The sequence below is a fragment of the Staurois parvus genome, unplaced genomic scaffold (genome assembly GCF_062004578.1).
Source record: "Staurois parvus isolate SC_StPar_1 unplaced genomic scaffold, SC_StPar_1.0 ptg000906l, whole genome shotgun sequence".
NCBI classification, from domain to species: domain Eukaryota; kingdom Metazoa; phylum Chordata; class Amphibia; order Anura; family Ranidae; genus Staurois; species Staurois parvus.
The window spans coordinates 800,339-825,721 of record NW_028318702.1 but is presented as its reverse complement, the minus strand read 5'-3'; the positions used below and the strand labels follow the sequence as shown (position 1 = coordinate 825,721).

The 25,383-nt window shown below is 46.1% G+C and overlaps 2 protein-coding genes across 11 annotated transcripts in view; one reads left to right on the top strand and one right to left on the bottom strand.

The window, feature by feature from the left end:
- CUTA (cutA divalent cation tolerance homolog) overlaps nucleotides 1–20,041 on the bottom strand; it is a 50,221-nt gene extending 30,180 nt beyond the window's left edge. The window contains exon 1 of one of the 3 annotated variants that reach the window (XM_089656460.1): nucleotides 20,023–20,041. The gene's annotated coding sequence lies outside the window, so the exon portion shown is untranslated. Of the gene's footprint in view, nucleotides 1–4,715; nucleotides 4,816–20,022 lie in introns of those variants that run through there. The other 2 variants (XM_089656461.1, XM_089656459.1) reach the window with 2 other exon arrangements.
- Nucleotides 20,042–20,147: 106 nt separating this feature from the next.
- SYNGAP1 (synaptic Ras GTPase activating protein 1) overlaps nucleotides 20,148–25,383 on the top strand; it is a 470,644-nt gene continuing 465,408 nt past the window's right edge. For all 8 annotated transcript variants that reach the window (XM_089656453.1, XM_089656452.1, XM_089656448.1 and 5 more), the window contains exon 1: nucleotides 20,148–20,280. In XM_089656453.1, coding sequence (XP_089512579.1) covers nucleotides 20,250–20,280 — 31 coding nt within the window. In that variant the 5' untranslated portion in view covers nucleotides 20,148–20,249. The remainder of the gene's footprint in view (nucleotides 20,281–25,383) is intronic.

Genomic DNA, 25,383 nt, shown 5'->3' with positions numbered 1-25,383 from the left:
GCATGAACTACTGTAGAACAAACTACACTCCTGTAATCCACAGACGTACAGCCAAAAGAGCTACGGCAGTGCATCTCCTTTAACCACTTGAGCTCCTGAGGATTAACCCCCCTTAATGACCAGGCCTTTTTTTGCTGTTTGGCGCTGCACTAATTCAAATGATAATTGCGCGGTCATGCAATGCTGTACCCAAACGAAATTTACGTCCTTTTTTCACACAAATAGAGCTTTCTTTTGGTGGTATTTTATCACCTGTGCGCTTTTTTTTTTTTGAGTTATAAACAAAAAAAAAAATCACAAAAAATTTGAAAAAAAACCCAATATCTTCTACTTTCAGCTATAAAAAAATATATCGTAAACTCAAAGTTAGTCATAAATTTAAGCCAAAATGTATTCTGCTACATGTTTTTGGTAAAAAAAATCCCGTGCATTAGCGGGCAAACTGGCGCTATCTGGGAGGGGAGCTAACACTATCGGAAGTCGCCAGTGACACTGATACAGTGATCAGTAAAAATCGGATCACTGATCAGTGACACTGGTGACAGGGCAGTGAAGGGGTTAACTGGGGGTGAGGGGGTGGGGGGCGATCAAGGGGTTAAACGGGATTACTGGTGTACTGGCGGGCAATCTGGCGCTATCTGGGAGGGGCGCTAACACTATCGGAAGTCGCCAGCGACACTGATACAGTGATCAGTAAAAATCGATTCACTGATCAGTGACACTGGTGACAGGGCAGTGAAGGGGTTAACTGGGGGGGGGGTGATCAGGGGGTTAAACGTGTCCTAGAGTGTTCTAACTGTTAGTGTAGTGCTTTGTACTCACTGTTTGTATGTCTTCTTCTCTGTCTGGAACGGAATGTGTCCAGGCAGAGAAGAATGACATCATATCCTGTCCTGTGTAAATGTCAACACAGGACAGGATAGGACAGGGACCGATCATCTGATTTCAGCCAGACATCACTGGCTGAAATCTAATGATTGATCCCTCCGGGATCGAATGGTGTCACCCGTGGGTCGGCGGGAGCGCGCGCCCCCTGCCGGCGAAGGCCCGTTTTAAAACGTGGTTTTGCTCCCCAGTGCCACCCTGCACACGTATATATACAGTGGCAGGGCGGCAAGCGGTTAATTCCACAATTCCACCTTGTATTACAAGTGCGACGCACAAAAAGCCGAAAACGCCATGCGATTCTATATCAATAGACGTAGAAGAAAGATCTGTGATCTGTCCCCGACAAATGCCTCTTTCCTCAGAATTTGCAGATTTGAATCATAGCTCCTCCACTGGTCACACTGCTGCAATTTAACATCGTAAAATTTGAGTGCGATTTCCGAAGACTTTATTGCGAGGTGTGAAGATTTTCAACAATTTCTTGCAATTTGCTTTGCGATATTCTATGTATGTGAAATCACAATAAACTAGTGGTGCACCGAAATGAAAAATTCTGGTGCTGAAACCGATACCGAAAATTCAGAATGCATGTGGCCGAAAACCGAACCGAACCGTCTGTGTATGTGGGGGTGGGGAGGCTGCCATTCTTTTTTTTATTTTATTTCTACTTTCATGTATATTGATTTTTTTTTAATTTATGATTTTATAGCTATCACATCGGGGACAAATAGTCCCCGATGTGATAGCATATGAGTGACAGGTCCTCTTTGTAGGGGGTGGGGGGCAGTGTGTGCAAGGAGGGGGCAGGAGGGGAGCAGTGTATACAGAGAGGGAGCAGTGAATACAGAGAGACTCCCTCACTGGCTGTCACTATATGTCGGTATTTAAGTGCAATTGCCGGCTTTTTCTTTTTCTTCACTATAGCTCACAGAATTAGCTGTCGCCTTCCCCGGAGCTAAAGGAAACTATTTCTTTTAACTCGGGGAAAGAAACTAAAAAGGACAGGTTGTTTCTTTTAACTCGAGGAAAGAAACTAAAAAAGACAGGTTGTTTCTTTTAACTCGGGGGAAAGAAACTAAAAGGAAACATTGTTTCTTTTAGCTGGGGGGAAAGTGACAGCTAATTATGTGAGCTATAGTGAAGAAAAAAAAAAAAAAAAGCCGGCAATTGAATTTAAAAACTGACACTGACCTATAGTGACAGCCAGTCACTGTATACACTGCTCCTCTCCTGCCTCTCTCCACCGCCCCTCCCCCCCCCCCCACATCTGCAGTACACACAGTCTCCTGTATCGGCACCTGTATCGGCATTTCTATTTTCCGCCGATATGTTTTGGTGGCTGAATTTTCAGTGCATCCCTACAATAAACTGCAGAAAAAGTAACGCAAGAACTACTTCAGAAATCTCGTTGCAGCAAATCGCACGTTAGGACGTTGATGGTCATTAGATGTGATTTCAATTCGCAGATCGCACCGGTATGACCGAACACCTAAAGAGAACTATACTAAGAACACGGATCTAGGTAGGTAGAACATGCAAAGCGGTCACACACAGGAGCTAGGATCCAATGGCTGCACATTCTGAGGAAAGGGCCTTTGTCAGGGACACTACACATGTGTATCAAAATCATTGATATTATTTATTTCAGATACTTCTATAGTGCTGTCAATTTACATATATATTGTACATTCACATCAGTCCCTAACCCTCAAGGGGTGTACAATCTAAGGTCCCTAACTCACATTCATACATACACATACTAGGGACAATTTAGACAGGAGCCAATTCACCTCCCAGCATGTCTTTGGAGTGTAGGAGGAAACCAGATTTCCCAGAGGAAACCCACACAGGCACAAGGAGAACATGCAAACTCCAGGCAGGTGATGCTGTGGTTGGGATTCGAACCAACGACCCTGGTACTGCCAGGCGGAAGTGCTAACCATTAACCACTGTGCTGCCCTATCATCTTCTAGAGCGACTTGTAGAGTGGGTTAGGTGACATCGAGTCCATTGGACACGCACACATATTTGTAGCTTTGAAAAGAATAATCTGCTGTTCCCCAGTCCGTACCCCCGGCGGCAGGGCTAGTAGAAACCTCCCCAGGAGATTGGAGACCCCCATGTAGGGTGCTGTGTGAGGGGGGCTTGTTTGGAGTGGGGTTGTGTCGAGGGTCTGATTAGGGTGCATTGACACCTCTATGCTGGAGCTTCAGGGATAGTGAAAGACTTAAGCCAGCCATACATGGATCAAAATCCGGCTGGTTCACCATGGTCGCATCGTGGGCACTCATTGGCTGCCAATCACCGAGCTGGGCCCCAAATTGTGTTCACAATGAGCAATCTGCGACTCATCGAACCATCCCTGCCCACTCCTTATTAGCTGCGGAGTGCCCCCCCCCCCTGGATTTCAGTCATTGGGAAAAGTCATGCATCCTCTTTGCGTCTATTTGCCCTGCGCGTAAAAGCGCTCCCGTCGGTAACTGTGATTGGCTGGACAGGGGATGGAGGTAAATTCTGCACTCCTGTGGTGGAATGAAGGTGTGAGGAGGGTGACCCCCGGAACGCAAAGCGGGGTATTACACCTCTCACCACAGTGTATTTTAGTTTTGGACAGAGTAGAAATCAATTAAGTCATTCAGTGTGTCACTGGGGAGATTTCCCTCCACTTCCTGTCCTAAATACACCACAGGAAATGAGAAGAAATCTCTCCTAGTTGTCAAAAGGTGGACCCGTCAGAACATTTCCCTTCATTTCCCATCCTGGTGACACAACAGGAAGTAAAAGGAAATCTTCAGCAAATCAGGGTAGATAGAACTGGTGTCCCTATTGCCTGATTTCTCCTCATTTGCTTTCCTGATGAGCTTTTAAGTTTTGTGGGGGGGGGGGGGGTTTACAAGTAGCTGGTCCTTGCCTAGGGCACAAAATAGCCTATCACCGGCCCTGCAGGTACCTACCCTCTATATTGCACAGGATTCAGGAGTGCGCATCGCACACAGGAGCGCAGATCGCACAGACAACACGGGACTGCGCATCGCACAGACAACATGGGAGTGCGGATCACACAGACAACACGGGACTGCGGATCGCACACGGGATTGCGGATCGCACAGACAACACGGGACTGCGGATTGCACACCGGACTGCAGATCACACAGACAACACGGGACTGTGTATCGCACAGACAATACGGGACTGCGGATCGCACACGGAACTGCGGATCACACAGACAACACGGGACAGAGGATCGCACAGACAACACGGGACAGAGGATCGCACAGACAACACGGGACAGAGGATCTCACACGGGACTGAGGATCGCGCAGAGAACACAGGACTGCGGATCGCACACGGGACTGAGGATCGCACAGAGAAAACAGGGGCCTGCGGATCGCACACGGGACTGAGGATCGCACACAGGACTGCGGATCGCACACGGGACTGAGGATCGCACACGGGACTGAGGATCGCACACGGGACTGAGGATCGCACACGGGGCTGAGGATCGCACACGGGGCTGAGGATCGCACACGGGGCTGCGGATCGCACACGGGGCTGCGGATCGCACAGACAACACGGGACTGCGGATCGCACACAGGACTGCATAGCACATGGAGTAGAGGGTTCAGGAGTGTAATTCACACAGTGCTCAGACATAAGTGACACACTGGCCAGTGTACAACAAATATTGCACCCCTCCCCCCATCCCCACTACAGAGTCAGACCTGTCTCCACTCCTGGCTCTCCTTGCAGTCTGAAGACATGCAGAGCACATGGCAGAGCACATGGCAGAGTACATGCAGAGCACATGTAGGCAGGCTGCAACTTACTTCTTAGATCCCACTGTATGGTACATTCCCTCTGTTCCGGGTGTCTTTTTTCTGGGCTGTGAGGGGGAGGGGGACAGAAACTGAGTGACTTGCTTATGAACCAATCACCTGTGATTCTAGCAACTCCATCATCAGCTCTCCCCTCCCCCTCCAATCCCAGGCTGCTCTCTGTACAAAGCTCTGGGCAGCCTGCAGCGCACTCAGACATTCTCCCCAAAGATCGCATTTAGCAGCTGCTAACCGATAAAGTACCTGGCCTATCCCCCCCCCATATACCTGCAATCATTGGGCACATCCAACGAAGTCTTCTGATAGATGCAGATCACAAAGAATCCAACCTCAACTAAACTCTGAAATATCGGGGTTGGACAAAATAATGGAAACACTGGGTAAAAGAGCAAAATTGTTACCCGATATGGTGTTGGACCACCTTTGGCATCCAAGACGGCCTGCATTCTCCTGGAAATAGACAAATATCAGTCTTGGATGGCGGATAATGGAATCTGATTCAACTCATTATTCAAAAATCGTTCCAGTCCTCGCAGAGGATGGAGGCAGACAACAAACCTGAACCTTGTTCTCCAAAATGGACCATAGTGGTTCTATGATATTGAGGTCCAGTGACTGCGGTGCCCAGAGAAGGGGCGACACTTCATCTGCATGCTCATCAAACCATGAATTGACAACACCAGCTGTGTGACTTGGAGATTATGGTCTTGGTAAATGGCTCTGTCTTCGGGAAACAATGTCTGCACCATGGGGGGGGGAATATGGTTGGCCAAAATTTGTACATAGTCACTAGCAGTGACCACCTTTCAAGGTGATGATGGGGCCTGCAGAATACCAGGATATGGCCGCCACCATGCTTTACCGCCAACGATTGTGCCGCCACCATGCTTTACCGCCAACGATTGTGCCGCCACCATGCTTTACCGCCAACGATTGTGCCGCCACCATGCTTTACCGCCAACGATTGTGCCGCCACCATGCTTTACCGCCAACGATTGTGCCGCCACCATGCTTTACCGCCAACGATTGTGCCGCCACCATGCTTTACCGTCAACGATTGTGCCGCCACCATGCTTTACCGCCAACGATTGTGCCGCCACCATGCTTTACCGCCAACGATTGTGCCGCCACCATGCTTTACCTTCAAAGATTGTGCCGCCACCATGCTTTACCGCCAACGATTGTGCCGCCACCATGCTTTACCGCCAACGATTGTGCCGCCACCATGCTTTACCGCCAACGATTGTGCCGCCACCATGCTTTACCGCCAACGATTGTGCCGCAACCATGCTTTACCGCCAACGATTGTGCCGCCACCATGCTTTACCGCCAACGATTGTGCCGCCACCATGCTTTACCGCCAACGATTGTGCCGCCACCATGCTTTACCGCCAACGTTTGTGCCGCCACCATGCTTTACCGCCAACGATTGTGCCGCCACCATGCTTTACCGCCAACGATTGTGCCGCCACCATGCTTTACCGCCAACGATTGTGCCGCCACCATGCTTTACCGCCAACGATTGTGCCGCCACCATGCTTTACCGCCAACGATTGTGCCGCCACCATGCTTTACCGCCAACGATTGTGCCGCCACCCTGCTTTACCTTCAACGATTGTGCCGCCACCATGCTTTACCGCTGGAACAAGACAGTCCTGGTTGTAAGCTCGGGGATGGTGTTCACCACACATAAACATGTCCGGTGGTTGGGAACAGGGTGAAGCTCGATTCATCGGACCCTACTACAGTCTTCCATTGATGGACAGTCCACCATTTATGGGTGTGGCACCACATTCTCCTCTTCTGAGCATAATGCAGGCCATAGACGGGCCGTTTATCGGCCGATAAATGAAAAATCGGTCGTTGCCGATGCTGATGCTGCCACCAATGCTCATGAAAGAATGGGACTAGAAACCAGTTTGACAGAGACAGGGGAGCACACCATACAATGTAACAGCAATACAAATACATTATGTTTTTATTTGGATACAAATGGATACATTTGTTCCAACCGCAAGACTTTTTCATATAAAATATAATAGCGGAAGAAGAACGGAGCCGCCGTTCAGTGACACCTGTACATTCTTATTCTTATTATTATTATTCTTTTTGTTCTGTTTCTTCTTCATTTTTTTCTTCTTCTTCTATTTCTTCTTCACCTACAGAGTGTGAGATGTAGGCCCTTTTTCACCCTGCCTGTCAGCTGGTAAAATTCTCCCTCAGACAATATTTGTGACTGCCAAAGGATTCAAAAGGGTTCAGATTTGTTTGCAACACAATACAGCTCTGTCCTTGCAAACCCAACACTTTCATGAATTCTTAAAAAAAAAGTGATCCACATATGTCCGAGTAGTCTTGTCACTTTGTATAAATTCCCCTATAAGGAAATTTTATGTGTACTTGTTGGAGATAAAATCCCCTTTCATTTAATAAGGTCTATCAATTCCCCACAATTATTGACATCACTAAGATCCAAGGCACAAGTGGCTCATAGCCAAGTTCTGTCACTAATTTATTGAACTGAAAGACTAAATAGGTTCACTAATGACATTTCTGACCATTCATACTGAGCATATGATGACATATTGCAGAGGTTAGGTTCAGTGAAAAGCACAGAATGAGAAATAGATCTACAGCATCGACAGATGGCGTTATATACTATCTTGGCCCTACCCATATCCCCGCTGATCCTTCATAGTCCAGTGGAGGTCTCACACCATTTTATCCCTTAGTAGTCCTGTACCCACACTTCTTTTTCTTCTTCATTTTTCTTCTTCCCTTCTTCTTCTTCTTTTTCTTCTTCTTTTTCTTCTTCTTCTTTTTCGACTTTTTCTTCTTTTTCTTCTTCTTTTTCGACTTTTTCTTCTTCTTTTTCTTCTTCTTCTTCTTCTTTTTCTTCTTTTTCTTTTTCTTCTTCCTCTTTTTCGACTTTTCCTCTTCTTCTTTTTCTTCTTCTTTTCTTTTTCTTCTTCTTTTTCTACTACTTTTTCGACTTTTCTTCTTCTTTTTCTTCTTCTTTTTCAACTTTTTTTTCTTCTTCTTCTTTTCTTCTTCTTTTTCTTCTTCTTTTTCTTTTCTTTTCTTCTTCTTTTTCTTCTGTTTTCTTCTTCTTTTTCTTCTTCTTTTCTTCTTTTTTTTTTCTCTTCTTCTTTTTTTTCTTGCAGGTCACGGCTCATGCACATATTTTTTATCGGTAAAACAATCGGCCGATTTGCCCATCATTGCTGGGAAAATCAGCTGATCGTCCAAATCGGACGCAAATTTTCCAACATGACTGATAAAAAAACTGCAAAAAACCCGAAAAATGGCTAACCAATTAACCCACTAACAGTGCGAAAATCGGCCGATTTGTTTTTTTTTTTTTTTTTTTTTTGTCCGAAAAATCGGCCGATTTTCGACCCGTCTGTGGCCGGCATTAGTCCTCAAGCACACTGGACATTTTGAGGCTGCATGCACATGGGGTGTTTTGACAATGCTAGTAACATTAGCTGTGTAACGTGAGTTTTTCTGCTTTTTTTAGCGGTTTTGCAGCGTTTTGCCGCATTTTTCCACATTTTAGTTTTTTAACCAAGCGGTTTACAGCGTTTTGCCGTGTTTTTCAGCATTAGAGCTTTTTTACAGCTAAAAACTCCTCTAGAAACCCACTAGTCCTGGGCTGTTTTCCAGCCAAAAAAACGTTGATTCCAGTCTATGTGTGCATGGACACATAGGATAACATGCTGGGGGGTTTACTAGCTGTAGAATAAAACGTCATTTTACTGTGCTTTAGGTATGGATGAACACAGTGAGTGATCAGTACCGATCACTCATTGTGTTCATTCAGGAAAGGAAGGGGCTGGTAAATGTGACATATTTACTAAACCTTCCCCCACTCTCCATCCTGAAGGATCCTATTGTGTGCTTGCAGCTGCTGGTGGAAGGAGAGGAGGGAAGCCGACAGCACTGTTGGGGCACATAGAGAAGCCTGGGCAGCAGGGGGAAACATATAGTGCACAAGGAGGGTGATGGGGCAATAACTGGAACCAATCCCCTGTATGGCTCTCTCTGCAGTAGCAGAAAGACAGTAGGAGAGCAGAAGAAACCAGCTGCTGCAGAGAGCCATACAGGGGATCAGTCCCAGTAATTGCCCCCTCCGCTGTGCTGATCATCCTCCCCGCCCACATCTGATTCATCTAGCTGCCTGGGTCCCCCTGCTGTCCAGGGCCCCATACAGGAGGACTGGTGGTACCCCTTTATCCACAGCCCTGATCCTAGTATCGGAAAATGCATCTCATAGTTACATAGTCTGGCTGAAAAAAGACAAACGTCCATCCAGTTCAACCATAAAAAAGAAAAAAGTTATAATCCTATACCCACAGTTGATCCAGAGGAAGGCAACAACCCCAGCAAAACATGATCCAATTTGCTCCTGCAGGGGAAATCGGATATTCCCTGGATCAACTTTACCTATAAATGTTAGTATCCAGTTATATTCTGTGTATCTAAGAAAGAATCCAGGACTTTTTTCAAGCAATTCACTGAGCTGGCCAGAACCAACTCTTGAAGGAGTCTATTCCACATGTTCACAGCTCTTACTGTGAAGAAACCTTTCCATGTTTGGAGATTACATTTCTTTTCCTCCTCTGGCTGCCTCTGCCTGTGAGTCAAAAATAAAAAGGTCTATGGATGCGCCTACCTCCTGGGCCCCTCTAATTGAAATTATGGAGCCCAAGGAAATGTTATGGACTAACCTTTACTTCCATGTGTGCCATGTGTGTTGGGGCACAGTGGGGCTCCGTGCCCTCAGGGCCTGTGTGCACTGCACACATGGATGATACTCCGCTTCATATACCCAGTAAAGCGACTGACTGCAGGTGATACAGAGATACAACAAATCCTCCTACATAAGTTGTACCTGTTTATGTGCAGCCATCTTTCCCCTATATGCATTCAAAGGGAGCGGAGAGCTGACGTTACACTCTGCAGAGCTCAGTGAGGAGAGATCTGAGAATTGATTGGAGGGATGAGACACCCCACCCCCTTCACACAGCACACAGGAACAGTGTATTTTTTACCCAAAAATTTGTGTTTGAAAAACTGCAGTGCAGCTACCGTGTGACGTAAAAAATTGCAACAGCCATCATTTTATTCTCTAGGGCCTTTGCTTAAAAAAATAAAATAAATATATATATATATATATATATATATATATATATATATATACACACCTCAAAAAATTGAAGGAACACTTTGAAAACCCATTAGATTTCAATGGGGACAAATCTCCTGCTGGATCTCTATACTGACATGGATGGGTAATGTGTTAGGAATGTAAAGATGCCCCATTGTTTGATGGAAATGAAAATGATCAACCTACAGAGGACTGAATTCAAAGACACCCCGAAAATCAAAGTGAAAAAATGATGCAGCAGACTAGTCCATTTTGCTGAAATTTCATTGCAGCAACTCAGAATGGTCCTCAATAGTTTGTATGGCCCCCACGTGCTTGTATGCATGCCTGACAACGTCTGGGCATGCTCCTGGTGACATGACGCGACATGACCAGCGTTTTCTGTGCGAATTCTGCACAGCATCAGAATCGCACCCCGTTCATGCGAACCACTGCGGGTGTGTATGTTAAGTTAACCACTTGCCGCCCTGCCACTGTATAAATACGGCGGCAGGGCGGCACGGGCAGGCAAAACCACGTTTTAAAACGTGTGTTTTGTAAACAGGTAGGGGGCGTGCGCGAGGAGTGCCGCTGCCCTACCTGTCCCGCCGATCACAGCCGCGGATGTCAGTCGCCGGGTCACAGCCGGTCCTTACCGGCTATCTCCCGGCGATCGGTGGCAATCAGTGACAGAGAGCACAGCTGCAGTAGCTGTGCTTTCAGTCACTTCCCTGACAGCTCGAGGACAAGCTGATTGGGACAGAAGAGTTTCTCTCTCCCGATCAGCCTTGTCCCCTGCAGTACACACCCCCCACCCCCTAGTAAAACACTCCCCCTCACACAATTAACCCTTCCCAGCAAAATAAACTTAACCCCTTCCTCCCCAGTGCCATTAGTACAGTGTCAGTGGTTTTTTTTTTGCACTGATCACTGTATTGGTGTCATTGGAGATGTCAGTGACCCCAAGTCAGTACCCCCCCAGTGTCAGAATGTCCCCTGCAGTCCCGCCATAAGTCGCTGATCGCCGCCATAATTCGCTGATCGCTGCCATTATTAGTATAAAAAAAACCTAAAAATCCCAGTATCTTTCCCGTCATTTGTAAACGCTATAACTTTCACGTAAACCAATTAATTTACACGTATTGGGTTTTTTTTTAGCAAAGACATGTCGCAGAATGCATTTTGGCAGAAATTTATGACTAAATTTGATTTTTAAATTTTTTTTTTTACTGGACATGTTTTATAGCAAAAATTCCAAAATATTGTTTTTTTTCCTCAAAATTGTCAGCCTTTTTTTTATAGCGCAAAAAATAAAAACCGAACAGGCGATCAAATACCACCGAAAGAAAGCTCAATTTGTGGGAAAAAAAAGGATGTAAATTTCATTTATGTACTGTATTGCATGACCGCGCAATTGTCCGTTAAACTAGCGCAGCGCTGTATAGCAGAAAAATGGCATAAACTGCAGTATCTATACCATAGTTTGTAGACGCTATAACTTCCACACAAAGCAATCAATATACACTTATTGGGATTTTTTTTACCAAAAACATGGAGCAGAATACATTTTGGCCTAAATTTATAACCAACTTTGAGTTTACTATATATTTTTTATAGCTGAAAGTAAAAAATATTGTTTTTCTTCAAAATTTTTGGCATTTTTTTGTTTATAGCATGAAAAATAAAAAGCGCACAGGTGATCAAATACCACCGAAAGAAAGCTCTATTTGTGTGAAAAAAAGGACGTAAATTTCATTTGGGTGCAGCATTGCATGACCGCGCAATTATCAGTTGAATTAGTGCAGCGCCGAGTAGCAAAAAGAGGCGTGGTCATTAAGGGGGGTAAATCCTCTGGAGGTCAAGTGGTTAACATCCCCTGAAAGCGGTCCACAAGACGCAGTGCGATGTGCAGAATCGGATCATATAGGTGTGAATACCCATGCAATCCGATTCTAGTGTGGACTCAAAAAAGGGGTCCTACACCTTTTTGGTGCGGGTGCGGTGCGATTAGAGTCATACAAAATGTATGGATCCGATCGCACCGCACACAAATCGCATGTGATTTGCAGAGGAATGCGGTGCAGTTCTTGTGCTAATAACATGCGAATTACTGCACCACACATATGTGAACCCAGGCTCAGTTTTGCACAGCTGTACCGCCTCTTCTCCTGGGCTGAAATGGCTTCCTCTGATTTCACTGCACACTGTGAGCTTCTCACAATGTGCCTTAGAAGCTGCAGCAAACCAAATAAAGCTCCGCCTCATTTCCTGGTTGGAGGACACCCAGTCTGTCCATTTCATTCACTGGGGTTCAGTTCTTTCCGTCATGGAGGCTCATCATCACAGGTGGGCTCTCTGCAAGGTGGGCTGTCTGCCTGCGAGTGCCCCCCTCCATCAGACTGACACCCACCCATCAAGGCATTTTTATATTTGCATAACATCTCCCGACAGCCAACCCACTGCTTGCATCAAGGCTGAGGGTCCTTGAAAGGAGTACTGAGGCCGGGTCCTGTGATATTTTCAGGAGGACATGTACAGCACCTTGCCAGTCCCTCCCACCGGCCATGATCTGCCTGCATTGCAATGAGATGCACAGAGACCCAGTGATGACATCACTTGGTCTAAAATAAGTAATTCTATTAAAAAATGGAAAGACTTTATTTAAAAATTGCATTGTATAATAATAATGTATAAATATAAGCAGATTAAACTTTAGCTTTAACCCTTTCGCTGCCAGGTCCGTATGTCATACGATGGGGGAGGGGGGCTACTCACAATCCAGTGGCTGCAGCCATTGTGTCTAAAACTGACAAGCAGACTTCTGTCTGCCAGGTGGAAGCAGTCAGACAGCTCCGCAGCCCCCTGATTGCTTCTGCAGCCCCCAGTAACATGCCTCCTTCCCGTGCGCGCTCCTGCCATGTATTCAAGGCGCCGCTTGCCCATCTGTGGGCTCGGGGCCAACATGGTAGGTACTGGCCGGTGGATGGGAGAGAGCCATGTGTCTACTCTCCTTCCCTTACTGTGACCCAGAAAGTGACATGTAAGATGTCACTTCCAGATCACCGCTGTCACTGCGTCAATGCGATCTGCAATGCAATATATCCAGTCTTTTAGACCCTGCATGTCTCATTAAAGAGAACCTGTCACCTAAAAATCATCACATAGGGGACTCTTTGTCCCCTATGTGATGAAAAAAAAGTTAAGTAAAAAAAGTGTTTGTTTTTTTTGCAAAAAAATCAAGTTACAGCCAAACACATAACATCCCCTTACAACAAATGTTGAGGGCCCCCATCCCCACCACTCACATATACGCACGTATGAAGATAAATGCACACTTTGGGGGCGCCTATTTGTGAAACTGTCGATTGAGATACCCATGTTACATATCGCCAGGGGTGGACTGACCATTTGAAAACTCGGGCATTGCCCGAGGGCCCGGGGTCAGTAGGGGGCCCCATGAGATGCCCCTGGTACCTTTTTCATGGGCTTTTTTGAGTTTGGGCAAGGACACAGGAGCCCCATGATTCCCTATTGCCCGGGGGCCCCATGAGTTGTCAGTCCTCCCCTGCATATCTCCGAACACACCGGAATGAGCGCAATAATCCTAGCACAAGATCTCCTCCGTGACACTAAACTGATTACCTATAAGGGGCTTTTGAAGCGTTTCCTATAGAAAATATAGAGTACTGAAGTTTGTCCCTATTTCATAGGCGCACACAAATTTGAGGTTTGACATGTTGGGTATCTATTTACTCGGCGCAACCTCTTCTTTTATATTTTACCACGGCGCAACCTCTTCTTTTATATTTTACAAAAACTGATAGTAATTTATTACTTTTGTTTGCCTTAAAATTCACTTAAGTGTGTTTTTACTGAAATGTTGCATTTCCTAGACCTTTGCGATAATATCGTGTGACAGAAAAAATTGGAACTACTGCTATTTTATTCTCTAGGGTGTCTGCTTTCAGAAAAGATATGATGTTTGGGGGTTTTGTGTAATCTTCAGGCCTAAAATGATATTTTGTGTGCAAAAACTGCTCTGACAGCGAAAGGACTAAGGCCCCCTTCAAACGGGCATTCCAAATGTCCGTTTCTCATCTATCCGTTTACAGATGAAAAATGGACACCCATGTATTTCTATGGACTAGAGGATGTAAACGGATGATCATCTGTATAACCACTTGCCTACCGGGCACTTATACCCCCTTCCTTACCAGGCCAAATTTCAGCTTTCAGCGCTGTCGCATTTTGAATGACAATTGCGCGGTCATGCAACACTGTACCCATATGAAATTTTTATCATTTTTTTTTATCACAAATAGAGCTTTCTTTTGGTGGTTTTTACTTCCCGCTGGGTGTTTTACTTTTTGTGCTATAAACAAAAAAAGAGCACAAAATTTGAAAAAAAAGGTTTCTCTGTTTCTATTATAAAATTTTGCAAACAGGTAATTTTTCTCCTTCACTGATGTGCGTTGATGAGGCTGCACTGATAGGCAGCACTGATGGGCACTGATAGCTAACACTGATGGACCCTGATAGGCAGCACTGATGGACACTGATAGGCAGCACTGAAGGTCACTGATAGGCAGCACTGAAGGTCACTGATAGGCAGTGAGGTGGCACGGATAGGCGGCACTGATAGGTGGAACTGATAGTCAGCACTGATAGGCGGCACTGCTGGGCACTGACTTGCAGCACTACCGGGCACTGACTGGCTGCACTGCTGGGCATTGACTGGCCCAAATGCTGGGCACTGACTGGCACAACTCCTGGGCACTGACTGACAGCACTGATAGGCACAGGTGGGTGGCACTGATGGGCAGAGGTGGGTGGAACTGATGGGCAGAGTTAGGTGACACAGGTGGGTGGCACTGATGGGCACAGGTGGGTGGCACTGCTGGGCACAGGTGGGTGGAACTGGTGGGTGGCACTGCTGGGCACCGATCATCAGGGCACTGATCATCAGTGCCCTGATGATCGGTGCTGATCCCCGCTCTGACAACTGCTGCTTCTCGGTAGTACTTTCCCCAATTTCTGACAGTGCGAGGAAAGTGCAGCCGAGAACCGGCAATTGCATTTCCCTGTGATCAGCGTGTCATTGGACACGGCTGATCACGTGGTAAAAAGCCGCTGTGATTGGCCTTTTACCACATCATGCGATCAGGTGTGTCCGTCGGATAAAGTGATCACGGAGACCGCCGGGTGCATGCTCCAGGGGGGCGCGCAGGAGAGCGCGTTCTGGGAGGACGTCATATGACGCCATCCCAGAACTGGCCAGCCGCAGTGTAGCTGTCATTCGGCTATCTGCGGTCGACAACTGGTTAATTTAGTTAATGTCCGCATTCATTAACATCCGTTTTTTTGAACAGAAGAAAACCCTATTTTTCTTCCATTAAAAAAAAACGGATGTAAAAGGATGTAAATGGACAAAACGGATGTAAACGGAGGTAAATGAACAGAAACGGATGTAAACAGATTAAAACAGACAAAAAACAGATGTAAACGGACAAAAAAAGGATGTAAACAGATGAAAAATGGATGTAAACTGATGTGAACTGATGTAAACTGATGAAAAATGGATGTAAACGGATGAAAAAGATGTAAACTGATGTGAATTAATGAAAAACTGATGTAATCTGATATGAATTGATGAAAAACGTATGTAAACTGATGAAAATTGGATGTAAACTGATAAAAAATTGATCTAATACGAATGTGAACTGATCTGTTTTTTCTTGGAAAAAACGTGACTGAACTGATGAAAAAAAAGGGAACGCCCGTGTGAAAGGACTCTAAGGACCCTTTCACACAGGCATTGTGTTTTTTTCATCAGTTCAGTCACCTTTTTTTCCAAGCAAAAACGGATCAGTTTACATCCGTTTTTTCATCAGTTTACATCCGTTTTTCATCAGTTTACATCTGTTTTTTCATCAGTTTACATCCGTTATTCATCAGTTTACATCTGTTTTTTCATTAGTTTACATCCGGTTTTTCATCAGTTTACATCCGTTTTTTTCATCAGTTTATATCTGTTTTTTCATTAGTTTACATCCGTTTTTTTCATCAGTTTACATCCATTTTTCATTAGTTTACATCCGTTTTTCATTAGTTTACATCCGTTTTTTCATCAGGTTACATTAGTTTTTAATCAGTTTACATACGTTTTTTTAAATTAGTTTACATCCATTTTTCATTAGTTTACATCCGTTTTTTTTTCATCAGTTTACATACGTTTTCATCAGTTTACATCCTTTTTTTTCATCAGTTTACATTCGTTTTCCATCAGTTTTTCATCTGTTTTTAATCCATTTTCGTCTATTTTCATCCGTTTACATCCGTTTTTTGTCTGTTTATGTCTGTTTTTTTGTCTGTACTGTTTTTTTTTTTACTGAAGAAAAATAGGGAAGAAAAAAAAAACAGATGCGGACATGAACGGATGTAAACAGATGTTCATCCGTTTACATCCGCTAGTCCTTAGCAATCCATGGCTGTCCGTTTTTCATCCGTAAACGGACAGATGAAAAAACGGACATACGGAACGCCCCTGTGAAAGGGGCCTAAGACAAAAAAAAAAAAACCCAAATGGATTTTAACCCTTGCCTCTCCAACGCCTGCACTGACAATGTTCCCTAAATTCAAGAGATACCACTTTCTAATGGATCTTCTGTACCCGACACTTCCAAGTGCCTGGTCCCCTGCTACTCCCTGTGGTTCCTCCCCCCGACCCCTATGTCACTACAGGAGGCAGATGGAACCACGGAGTGCAGAGGGAGGACCAGGTACCTGACTCAGAGACACGTGTGCCACATGCTTTAGACTCACTAGGCAGTGGTGTCTCTGCAATACAGAACAGCCGCCCAGGCAGTGGCACAGATCAGTTTCAAGGAAAACAAGGTCCCTTTAAAAATGTATAGAATATATATATATATAACTGCTTGGCAAGTCATTTTATAATTTATTGCTAATTAAAAATCAGTTTCCACTTCAAATCTGCAGCCAGCTATGATATTCCGTCGCTGCCAAAAAAAATGTAAATGTTGCTTGCTTGTAACCATAGCAACAGTACGGCATTTGTGCACAGACGTTCCCATCCCCTGCTCGTGCGGCTTCCTCACATACACAGGTACGGAGCTCTGCATGCAGAGATGGCTGACTTCCATATGAGAAATACCAGTTGCCTGGCTGGAATGCCGATCACACAGCTCCTGTATTCTCTGAATCTCTGACCTACAGCGGTTCTGGCTTTATTTGCCATATTATGATCCAAGGTGAGTGATTCAGAAAGTAGTGATCCCGGTGACAGCCAGGCAACAAGCATTTTCTTTGTAAATGCTGCACCACCATCACTTGCATTGGTCACGTTTGGCAGTGGTAATGCCTGCTGAATGCAACATGGGGTTTCCTTATCGCCGGAGCCACGGCACATGTACGGCCCTGAGTGGATGCATGCGCTGGTACAAGTGGGCAGTTGGGGAGGTAAGAGGGAGTACAACCATGGCCCAGCCTCCTGGTTTTACCGCCCCCTAGCCGCCACGTGTGTTAATAAAGCCTTAGCCCTCACGCACATGGGACATTTTGATAACGCCAATTTACGCAGCGCTTTACATATATATTGTACATTCACATCAGTCCCTAACCCTCAAGGGGCGTACAATCTAAGGTCCCTAACTCACATTCATATACAAGGACCAATTTAGACAGGAGCCAATTAACCTACCAGCATGTCTTTGGAGTGTGGGAGGAAACCGGAGTACCCGGAGGAAACCCATGCAAGCACAGGGAGAACATGCAAACTCCAGGCAGGAGGTGCCGTGGCTGGGATTTGAACCAACCACCCTAGTACTGCCAGGCTACTGATTGGGGGGGGGGGGCACAGTCACTGATGGGGTGCTGCTTTTGCGTGAGTGCTGCGTTGATGGAGTGCGAAGAAGCAGTTAAACACAGCAGTTGAACTCAAGCAGGAGAACTCAAGCAGGAGAACTCAAGCAGCAGGAAGATACAACAACAACGTTAGCTGTGTAAAGTCACGTTTTCGGCATTTTTTTAGCTTTTTTTTACCAGAAAAAAAAAAAATTTTTGGGACAAAAAAACCTCCGAAAACACAGAAGAGGAGCCAAGATCTCTGGCGGGGGACCCCAGAAGAGGAGGTTTGGGGCTGCACTAGTAATACCATTGCACAGAGCAGATAAGTAGAACATGTTTGTTATTTTAATTTTTTTTTGTATTGCTTTTACAAGCATTTTAAGTTGTATTGGCCGATGTGGACTGCGAGGATGCGATGGATTTCCTTGCACTGCGCTGGAAAAAGTACTGCCTGGCATACCACCAGTAGAAGACCTGTCTTGTCTTGCGGTGGAATGTTGCTGAAATAGCCACCCAATGCCGTCCTAATGCATGTGGTGTGAATGGGCCCTCAGGAAATACAAAATAAAGTATTTGGCCCTTGCTAAAAAAAAAGTTAAAAAAAAAAAAAAAGTACAGCCATGCATTAAACGTAGAACTGAAGTTCAGCTGTAAGAAACAGCGAGCAGGCAGACTTTAATTGCTGAAAGGACATGCACGGATTCTTCTGCAATAAAATTCCCAATTGCCTGCTCACTGTTTTCTCTGGTGCTGTAAACTGAACTGTGCATGCGCAGTTCAGCTTACAGTGCCAGGCTAGTCTCTGAGTGCTGGGATTACGGCTGCCTGTGCATGCGCAGTTCAGCTTACAGTGCCAGGGTAGTCTCTGAGTGCTGGGATGACGGCTGCCTGTGCATACGCAGTTCATCTTTCAGTGCCGGGCCGGACTCTGAGTGCTGGGATGACGAATGCCTGTGCATACGCAGTTCAGCTTTCAGTGCCGGGCCGGTCTCTGAGTGCTGGGATGACGGCTGTCTGTGCATGCGCAGTTCAGCTTTCAGTGCCAGGCCAGAGTGCTGGGATGATGGCTGCCTGTGCATGCACAGTTCAGCTTTCAGTGCCAGACTGGCCTCTAAGTGCTGGGATGATGGCTGCCTGTGCATACGCAGTTCAGCTTTCAGTGCCAGACCAGTCTCTAAGTCCTGGGATGACGAATGCCTGTGCATACGCAGTTCAGCTTACAGTGCCAGTCCGGTCTCTGAGTGCTGGGATGATGGCTGCCAGTGCATACGCAGTTCAGCTTTCAGTGCCGGGCCAGTCTCTGAGTGCTGGGATGACGGCTGCCTGTGCATACGCAGTTCAGCTTTCAGTGCCGGGCCAGTCTCTGAGTGCTGGGATGACGGCTGCCTGTGCATGCGCAATGGGTTTCCATGGCCGAGCAGCTGCATCCAAGCCTTACATCACCAAGTGCAATGCAAAGTGTCGGATGCCGTGGTGTAAAGCACGCCGCCACTGGACTCTAGCGCATTAGAGACATGTTCTCTGGAATGACGAATCACGCTTCTCTGTCTAGTAATCTGATGGACATGTCTGGGTTTGGCGGTTGCCAGGAGAACGGTACTTGCCTGACTGCATTGTGCCAAGTGCAAAGTTTGGTGGAGGGGGGATTATGGTGTGGGGTTGTTGTTCAGGGGTTGGGCTTGGCCCCCTAGTTCCAGTGAAGGGAACTCTTAAGGTGTCTGCATACCAAGACATTTTGGATAAATATCATGCTTCCAACTTTGTGGGAAGAGTTTGGGGATGGCCCCTTCCTGTTCCAACATGACTGCACACCAGTGCACAAAGCAAGGTCCATAAAGACATGGAGGAGCCAGTTTGGGGTGGAGGAACTTGACTGGCCTGCACAGAGTCCTGACCTCAACCCCATAGAACACCTTTGGGATGAATTAGAGCGGAGACTGCGATCCAGGCCTCCTCCCCTGACATCAGTGCCTGACCTGACAAATGTGCTTCTGGAAGAATGGTCCAACCTTCCCATAGACACCCTCCTAAACCTTGTGGACGGCCTTCCCAGAAGAGTTGAAGCTGTTATAGCTGCAAAGGGAGGGGACAACTCAATATTGAACCTTACAGACTAAGACTGGGGGGCCATTAAAGGTCATGTGTGTATAAAGGCCGGCCGACTAATACTTTCGGCAATATAGTGTAACTGTTTACTTTTTCCTTGAGTTCCCCTTTAATCTAACCCCTCCTGTCCTACCTCTCATCCCCCCAACACTCCTCCTACCACAGCATGGACACCGTTACCGTGCACTCAGACCAGCTGTGTCCTCTCACCCGGAAGCTTCTCCCCCTTTTTCCTTTTTGCCCCAACCAACATGGCACACGGCCCCCCCTCCCTCCCCAACCACTTCCGGCCGCCTCCAGCAAGAGCGTTCTGCAGCGTCCCTATGGCAACGGGTTGTCTCTCCGCGCAACTTTATTGAGGTCACTGACGCATAGACAGAGGCTGCAGCCCGAGGCAACGGTGCACCATGGGAGTTGTATCCCGGGGTGACGCTTCATGTGTGTATTTATGACATGTCTACGGCGCCGGCATCCCGCTCTGTGTCCATCCGTGCCGTGTGTGTGATCGTGTGTGGGGAGGGAGGGAGACGTTTGTCTGATCATCCTCCATGGAGGAGACTGCGGTGACCGAGACAGTCAGTCTGCATCACCGGCCTCCCCCCCCCCTTCCCCGATCATCATCCACCCGTCTGTGTGTGTCATTCACTGTGCATGGGCGACCATCATTATCATTGTGTACATGGAGGGGGGAACAATGCACACATATGTAGTGCACATGTCATCACATGCATGCAAATTGCAGTATATATACTAAGATGTATCAGGCTCCTATAGATACACCTGCTGGCCTACCTCACATCAGCACACAATGGGTTAATCCTCCATAGGTAATCTCCGCGACCACCACCTATAGCTTAGAATAAAAGCCCCCCCCCTTCCCGGCGTTTCTTTTTGGTTGCTCTAGGCCACCTTCCAGAAGCATTTGGAGTCCCTTAGAAATGTTGCTGAAGTTGAATACCCCCCCATACTGCACCTTAAGCCCCCCCCCCCGATTCTTTGCATCTTTTCAGAACGCGGGTGGTAATTCCCCCTAAAAACCAGGGGCCGCGGGTATTGTGTGCTTAAACAGCACCATTTTTTTTTTTTTTTTTTTATTGACTGTTGGTGCTTTTCCTCTCTTTTTGTGTTCTTGGTCCTGCTTCCTTCCCTCATTGTGAGTCTTAACGGGGTCATGACCCTAAAATTAACACTTTCTTTACTTGCTCTCTCCTTTTTTTTTTTCAATTTCTATTTCAGTGTATGGCAAAACAAAGCCTTTTAGGCATACCAAGACTTAGATAAAACAACATAGAAAAGCATAAAGACCAAAAAAACAAAACCAAAACCAACCAGTTACAGGGGTTGGACAAAAATATGGAAACACTACATGATTTGCAGGTGTGAAAGTAACAACATGTTTTGCGTTGAAAGCAGCAGTGTTGTAATGTTCTTTTGATTCCGCTGTGTGATGAGACACCTAGCTAACAGCTGAGAAGCCTCACTTTCATCATTCACTGCATGCGCTGCTAGTAATACGGAATCATGTCAGAGCTTACTGAACTTGACTGAGGTCAAATTGTTGGTGCCGCTTAGCTGGTGACTGAAGTTGCCCATACATGTCGTGAGGTCCAGTATCAGAGGTTATGATGGCTTATGCAGTTTCCGGGAAGATGTCATCTGACAAGCATAATCGCAGCTGACATGGTCAACTGACCAAAAGAGATTGTGACCCGGAATAGGAAAACAACTGCTGTAAATGTGACTGCAGAGCTCAATCTCAGTTTTCCAAAGCCCGTCGATTCCCAGGAGGATTCAGGCCAACATGGATGCCAAAGGCAGTCCAACACCATATTAGGTAACAATTTCATTCTTTTACCTGGTGTTTCCATAATATTGTCCAACCCCTGTACATGGCAGCCAATGCCCTCCGGCACAGTGGATTCATCAAAGGTGGAATGACGAAAAAACGCAAAAAAAAATCTAGTGTTCCCTACCACAGGAGAAAAAAAGTGTACCACAACAAAATCTAGTGGGACACTTCATTGCAAGCGATAGTATCAGTTGAATCCCCCAAAGGTCCTAGACCTTAGAAATTTTTTTTAGGGCATCCTCTAGATTCAAAGGTAAATTTATATACAGTAGTGGCACCGCTGCATTAACTAGGTGTTTCCAGAAATCAAGTGTGAGGGCCTATGGAGACTTCCACTTAAGAAGGATAGCCTCATGTACATAAAACAGTAACAAGCCTATGAATGTTCTCATGGCTCTATACATAGCCAAGAGATGGACCAGACCCAGGATGCATACATCAATAGGTTATGGAACTTATGCAGCTGGACATTTCTTCCCAAATAGACTGAATAGCAGGACAGTCCCAGGAAACCTGTAGGAACATTGCCAGATCTGCCAGACAACGCCAACATTCTGAAGGATGGTCTGGAAAATCCTCTGTAATTTTTGAGGGGTAAAATATGCTCTATGGAGAATTTAAAATTGTATTAACCGATCCTGGGTAGAGACCAGTTGCCGCATAGGGTATTCCCATATGTTCTCCCAGTTTTCAGTGTTACTTGCTCTCTTTTTCTCATAGAGTGATTCTTCTCGCTTACAGGTAAGTTCACTGCAGCAGCAGAGGCACGAAGATCCCAAGAGAATTTCGAGAAGGCAGCGTGGGATGGTTGGCGAAAATAGTGCCTTTATTGTATTTACTCATGGTTGGTTGTTCGGTTGTTTTGCAGGAGCCGAAGCCCAAAATGGAGGTACTCAACTAAGCACAAGTCCCACCAACGGTCTGTGTCACCACAGCTTGATGGATTTCATTCATCTGCACGGAGGCTCTTGAGTTCTCCTTCAAGTCTCCAGAGGCAGAGTGCCTGCATGTCTACTTCATCCCAGTTGCAAACTCAACATCATGCGCAGGGCTTATGCTGGGTCTGCAAACTGCCAGCTTTACCTGGGAAGCTGGTCCGTGAAGGCTGCCTCAAGAAAGTGGCAACGGACAAGGAGGAGGACGAAAGGAAGTTCAAGAGCTTCATCTGTGAGGCAATAGAGGAGAGACTTCACAACATGTCAACTTCGACAAGAAGCTCTTTCCATAAGCTCGCACAACCCAGAACCTGTCGTGCTTCACCTGAAGGGGTTTCATCTGATAAATCTTCAGATCTGGAAGATGCCGGGCCTGTCACCTTTGGCTTTGATCTTGTGGGTCTCTTCACTGATGCCATTAGGGAAGCTCTGGACTGGGAGCCAGAAACTCAGCCTTTGCAAAAGACCTGAAGATTTTTACCTAATCTAAAAAATGTCTGTTTTGTCCGGAAATCAAAGAGATGATTGAAGAGGAGTGGCAGAAGCCAGATAAAAAGTCCAATTTACAAAAAAGGCTCTCGAAGCTCTATTCCATGCTAACATCAGACGCAAGTATATGGGAATCTCCACAAGGGGTGGATGCAGCCCTACAGCGATTGGCCCACCATGTCTAGTTGCCCTTGGAGAGTTTAGTTACTTTCAATGATCCAATGGATCACCTGCATGGTCCTGATCACCTGGTGGATGCAGATATAAAGAGTATCTATTTCATGGCCGGGTCAGCCTTACACCTAGGCATAGCTTTAATGGCCTTATCCAAATAATTGAAAACATGCATTTCTAACATTGAACTCTGGCATGATTGTGATTGCCTTGGAGGAGTTAAATCTCTCTGCAGATTTCCTAGCGGAAGCTTAAGTAGATTCTGTTAGGCTCCGGTCAAGGGAAATTCCAATGCGGTCACAGCAAAAAGAGCCTTTTGGCTGCGTCATTGGTCAGCGGATGGGGCTTCCAAACAGGCCTAATGCAACTGTTTCTTGGGAAAACTTTGAAAGATGATATTAAATGAGTAACATGTGGCAAATCAGCTCTTCTTCCTCAGCCTGGCAGAAAGAAGCAGCAAGCTGGTCCAATCAGTCCGGCTTCAGATGTTTTCAGGACGCAAAACCATAAAGGCCAGGATGAGATAGACCCCAGTGGAGAAGGATTCAGAGTTCCTTCCTCCATGGCATCAAAACCAAGGCAGCTCTAGCTATGAAAACCAATGATAAGTCATTTTGAAGGTGCACCCGTCCAGGCTGCTGCAGTTCGGGGAAAAACTATCTTCCTAGTGGAGAGTCTGGGCGGATAATGTTAAGGATCGCTGGGTTCAGTGTTCAGTAAAAAACGGTTATTCAATAGAATTTGTGTATAGCCCTCCAGATTTCTTTGTGTAAACCCAGCGGCCATTGAATCCCAAACCCCCCCCCCCCACAAAAAAAACCCAGTCCTTACAGGACTGTATAGGAGAGCTCTGGCTCAAAAAACCAATTAAACAGGTTCTGACAGAAGAAAGGGGGAGGGGCTTTTACTCCCTGCTTTTCCTGGTGCCAAAGTCCTCAGGGGCCTTGAGGACTGTCTTAGATTTGAATAGGTTAAACAACTACATTGCCAACAAGAGATTCAAAATGGAGTCTCTCCAAACTATTATGAGGGTGGTAGAGGAAGATGAATGTTTGGTTTCAGTGGACCTTTCAGATGCTTATCTGCATGTTTCCATAAGCAAACAACATCACAGATATTTAAGATTCACAATACGTGATTAACATCAGTTCATGTGTTTCTCCTTTGGTATCTGTACCACCCAAAGAGTTTTCTCAAACATCCTCCTCTCCATCATTTCTCTAATTCGTCTTTCAGAAATAAGAATTTTTTTTATTATTTAGACGATATCCTGATACTCGTGAATGCTTCTCAGTAGCTCGAGAAGCAAGATCAGAACCTGGACAAATTCCGTTAGATGTGAACCTTCAAAGAAGTCAGCTTCTCACCTCAGGGTGGTGTTCTGCACCTCTCAGGGTTGTGTCTTTCTCCCAGATAGGAAGGTTCAAGAATTGTTCCACTGTCTTCGAAGGGTCATGGGATCAGCTTACATCCCAGCAGAAGACTGCATAGTCCTGATCAGAATGTTTACTGCTGCAATTCTGGTAGACCCTTGGGCCAGGTGGCACATGAGGACGTTTCAGGTGACTTTTTTGAGCCAATGGGACAGAGTATACATTTACCAGAAGATTCTCATTCCGGAGATTGTTTGCCGAGACCTGAGATGGTGGACCATGTCATAGAACTTGTCTCGTGGGGGGGGCCCTCAACCTGGGAGACTGGAATGTAGGCAGTCAAATTTTCTAGAACTGAGAGCGTCCTTCCTGGCCTTGCAGGCTTTTCAAGGGGATTTACAAGGAGCCCGGGTCAAGATGTTATTGGACAACAGAACGGCGGGAGCCTACCTCGCCCGCCAGAGTGGAACAAGGAGTCAGGAGGTATCACTAGTCAGGAGGTATCTTTTCTTGGGGCGAAGTTCATCTGCTAGATTTAACAGTAGCATATCTACCGGTGAGTGAAACATCAATTAGCAGACTGGCTGAGCAGATGTTTTCCCAAGCAGAGCGAATGGGTGCTTCAACCAAAATACTTCAAGGCCATCTTCAGGAAATGGGACACTCCCACAATCAAGCCCCTAGCCCAGGACCCCTTTGCAATTCCTTGGGACTTTTCAAT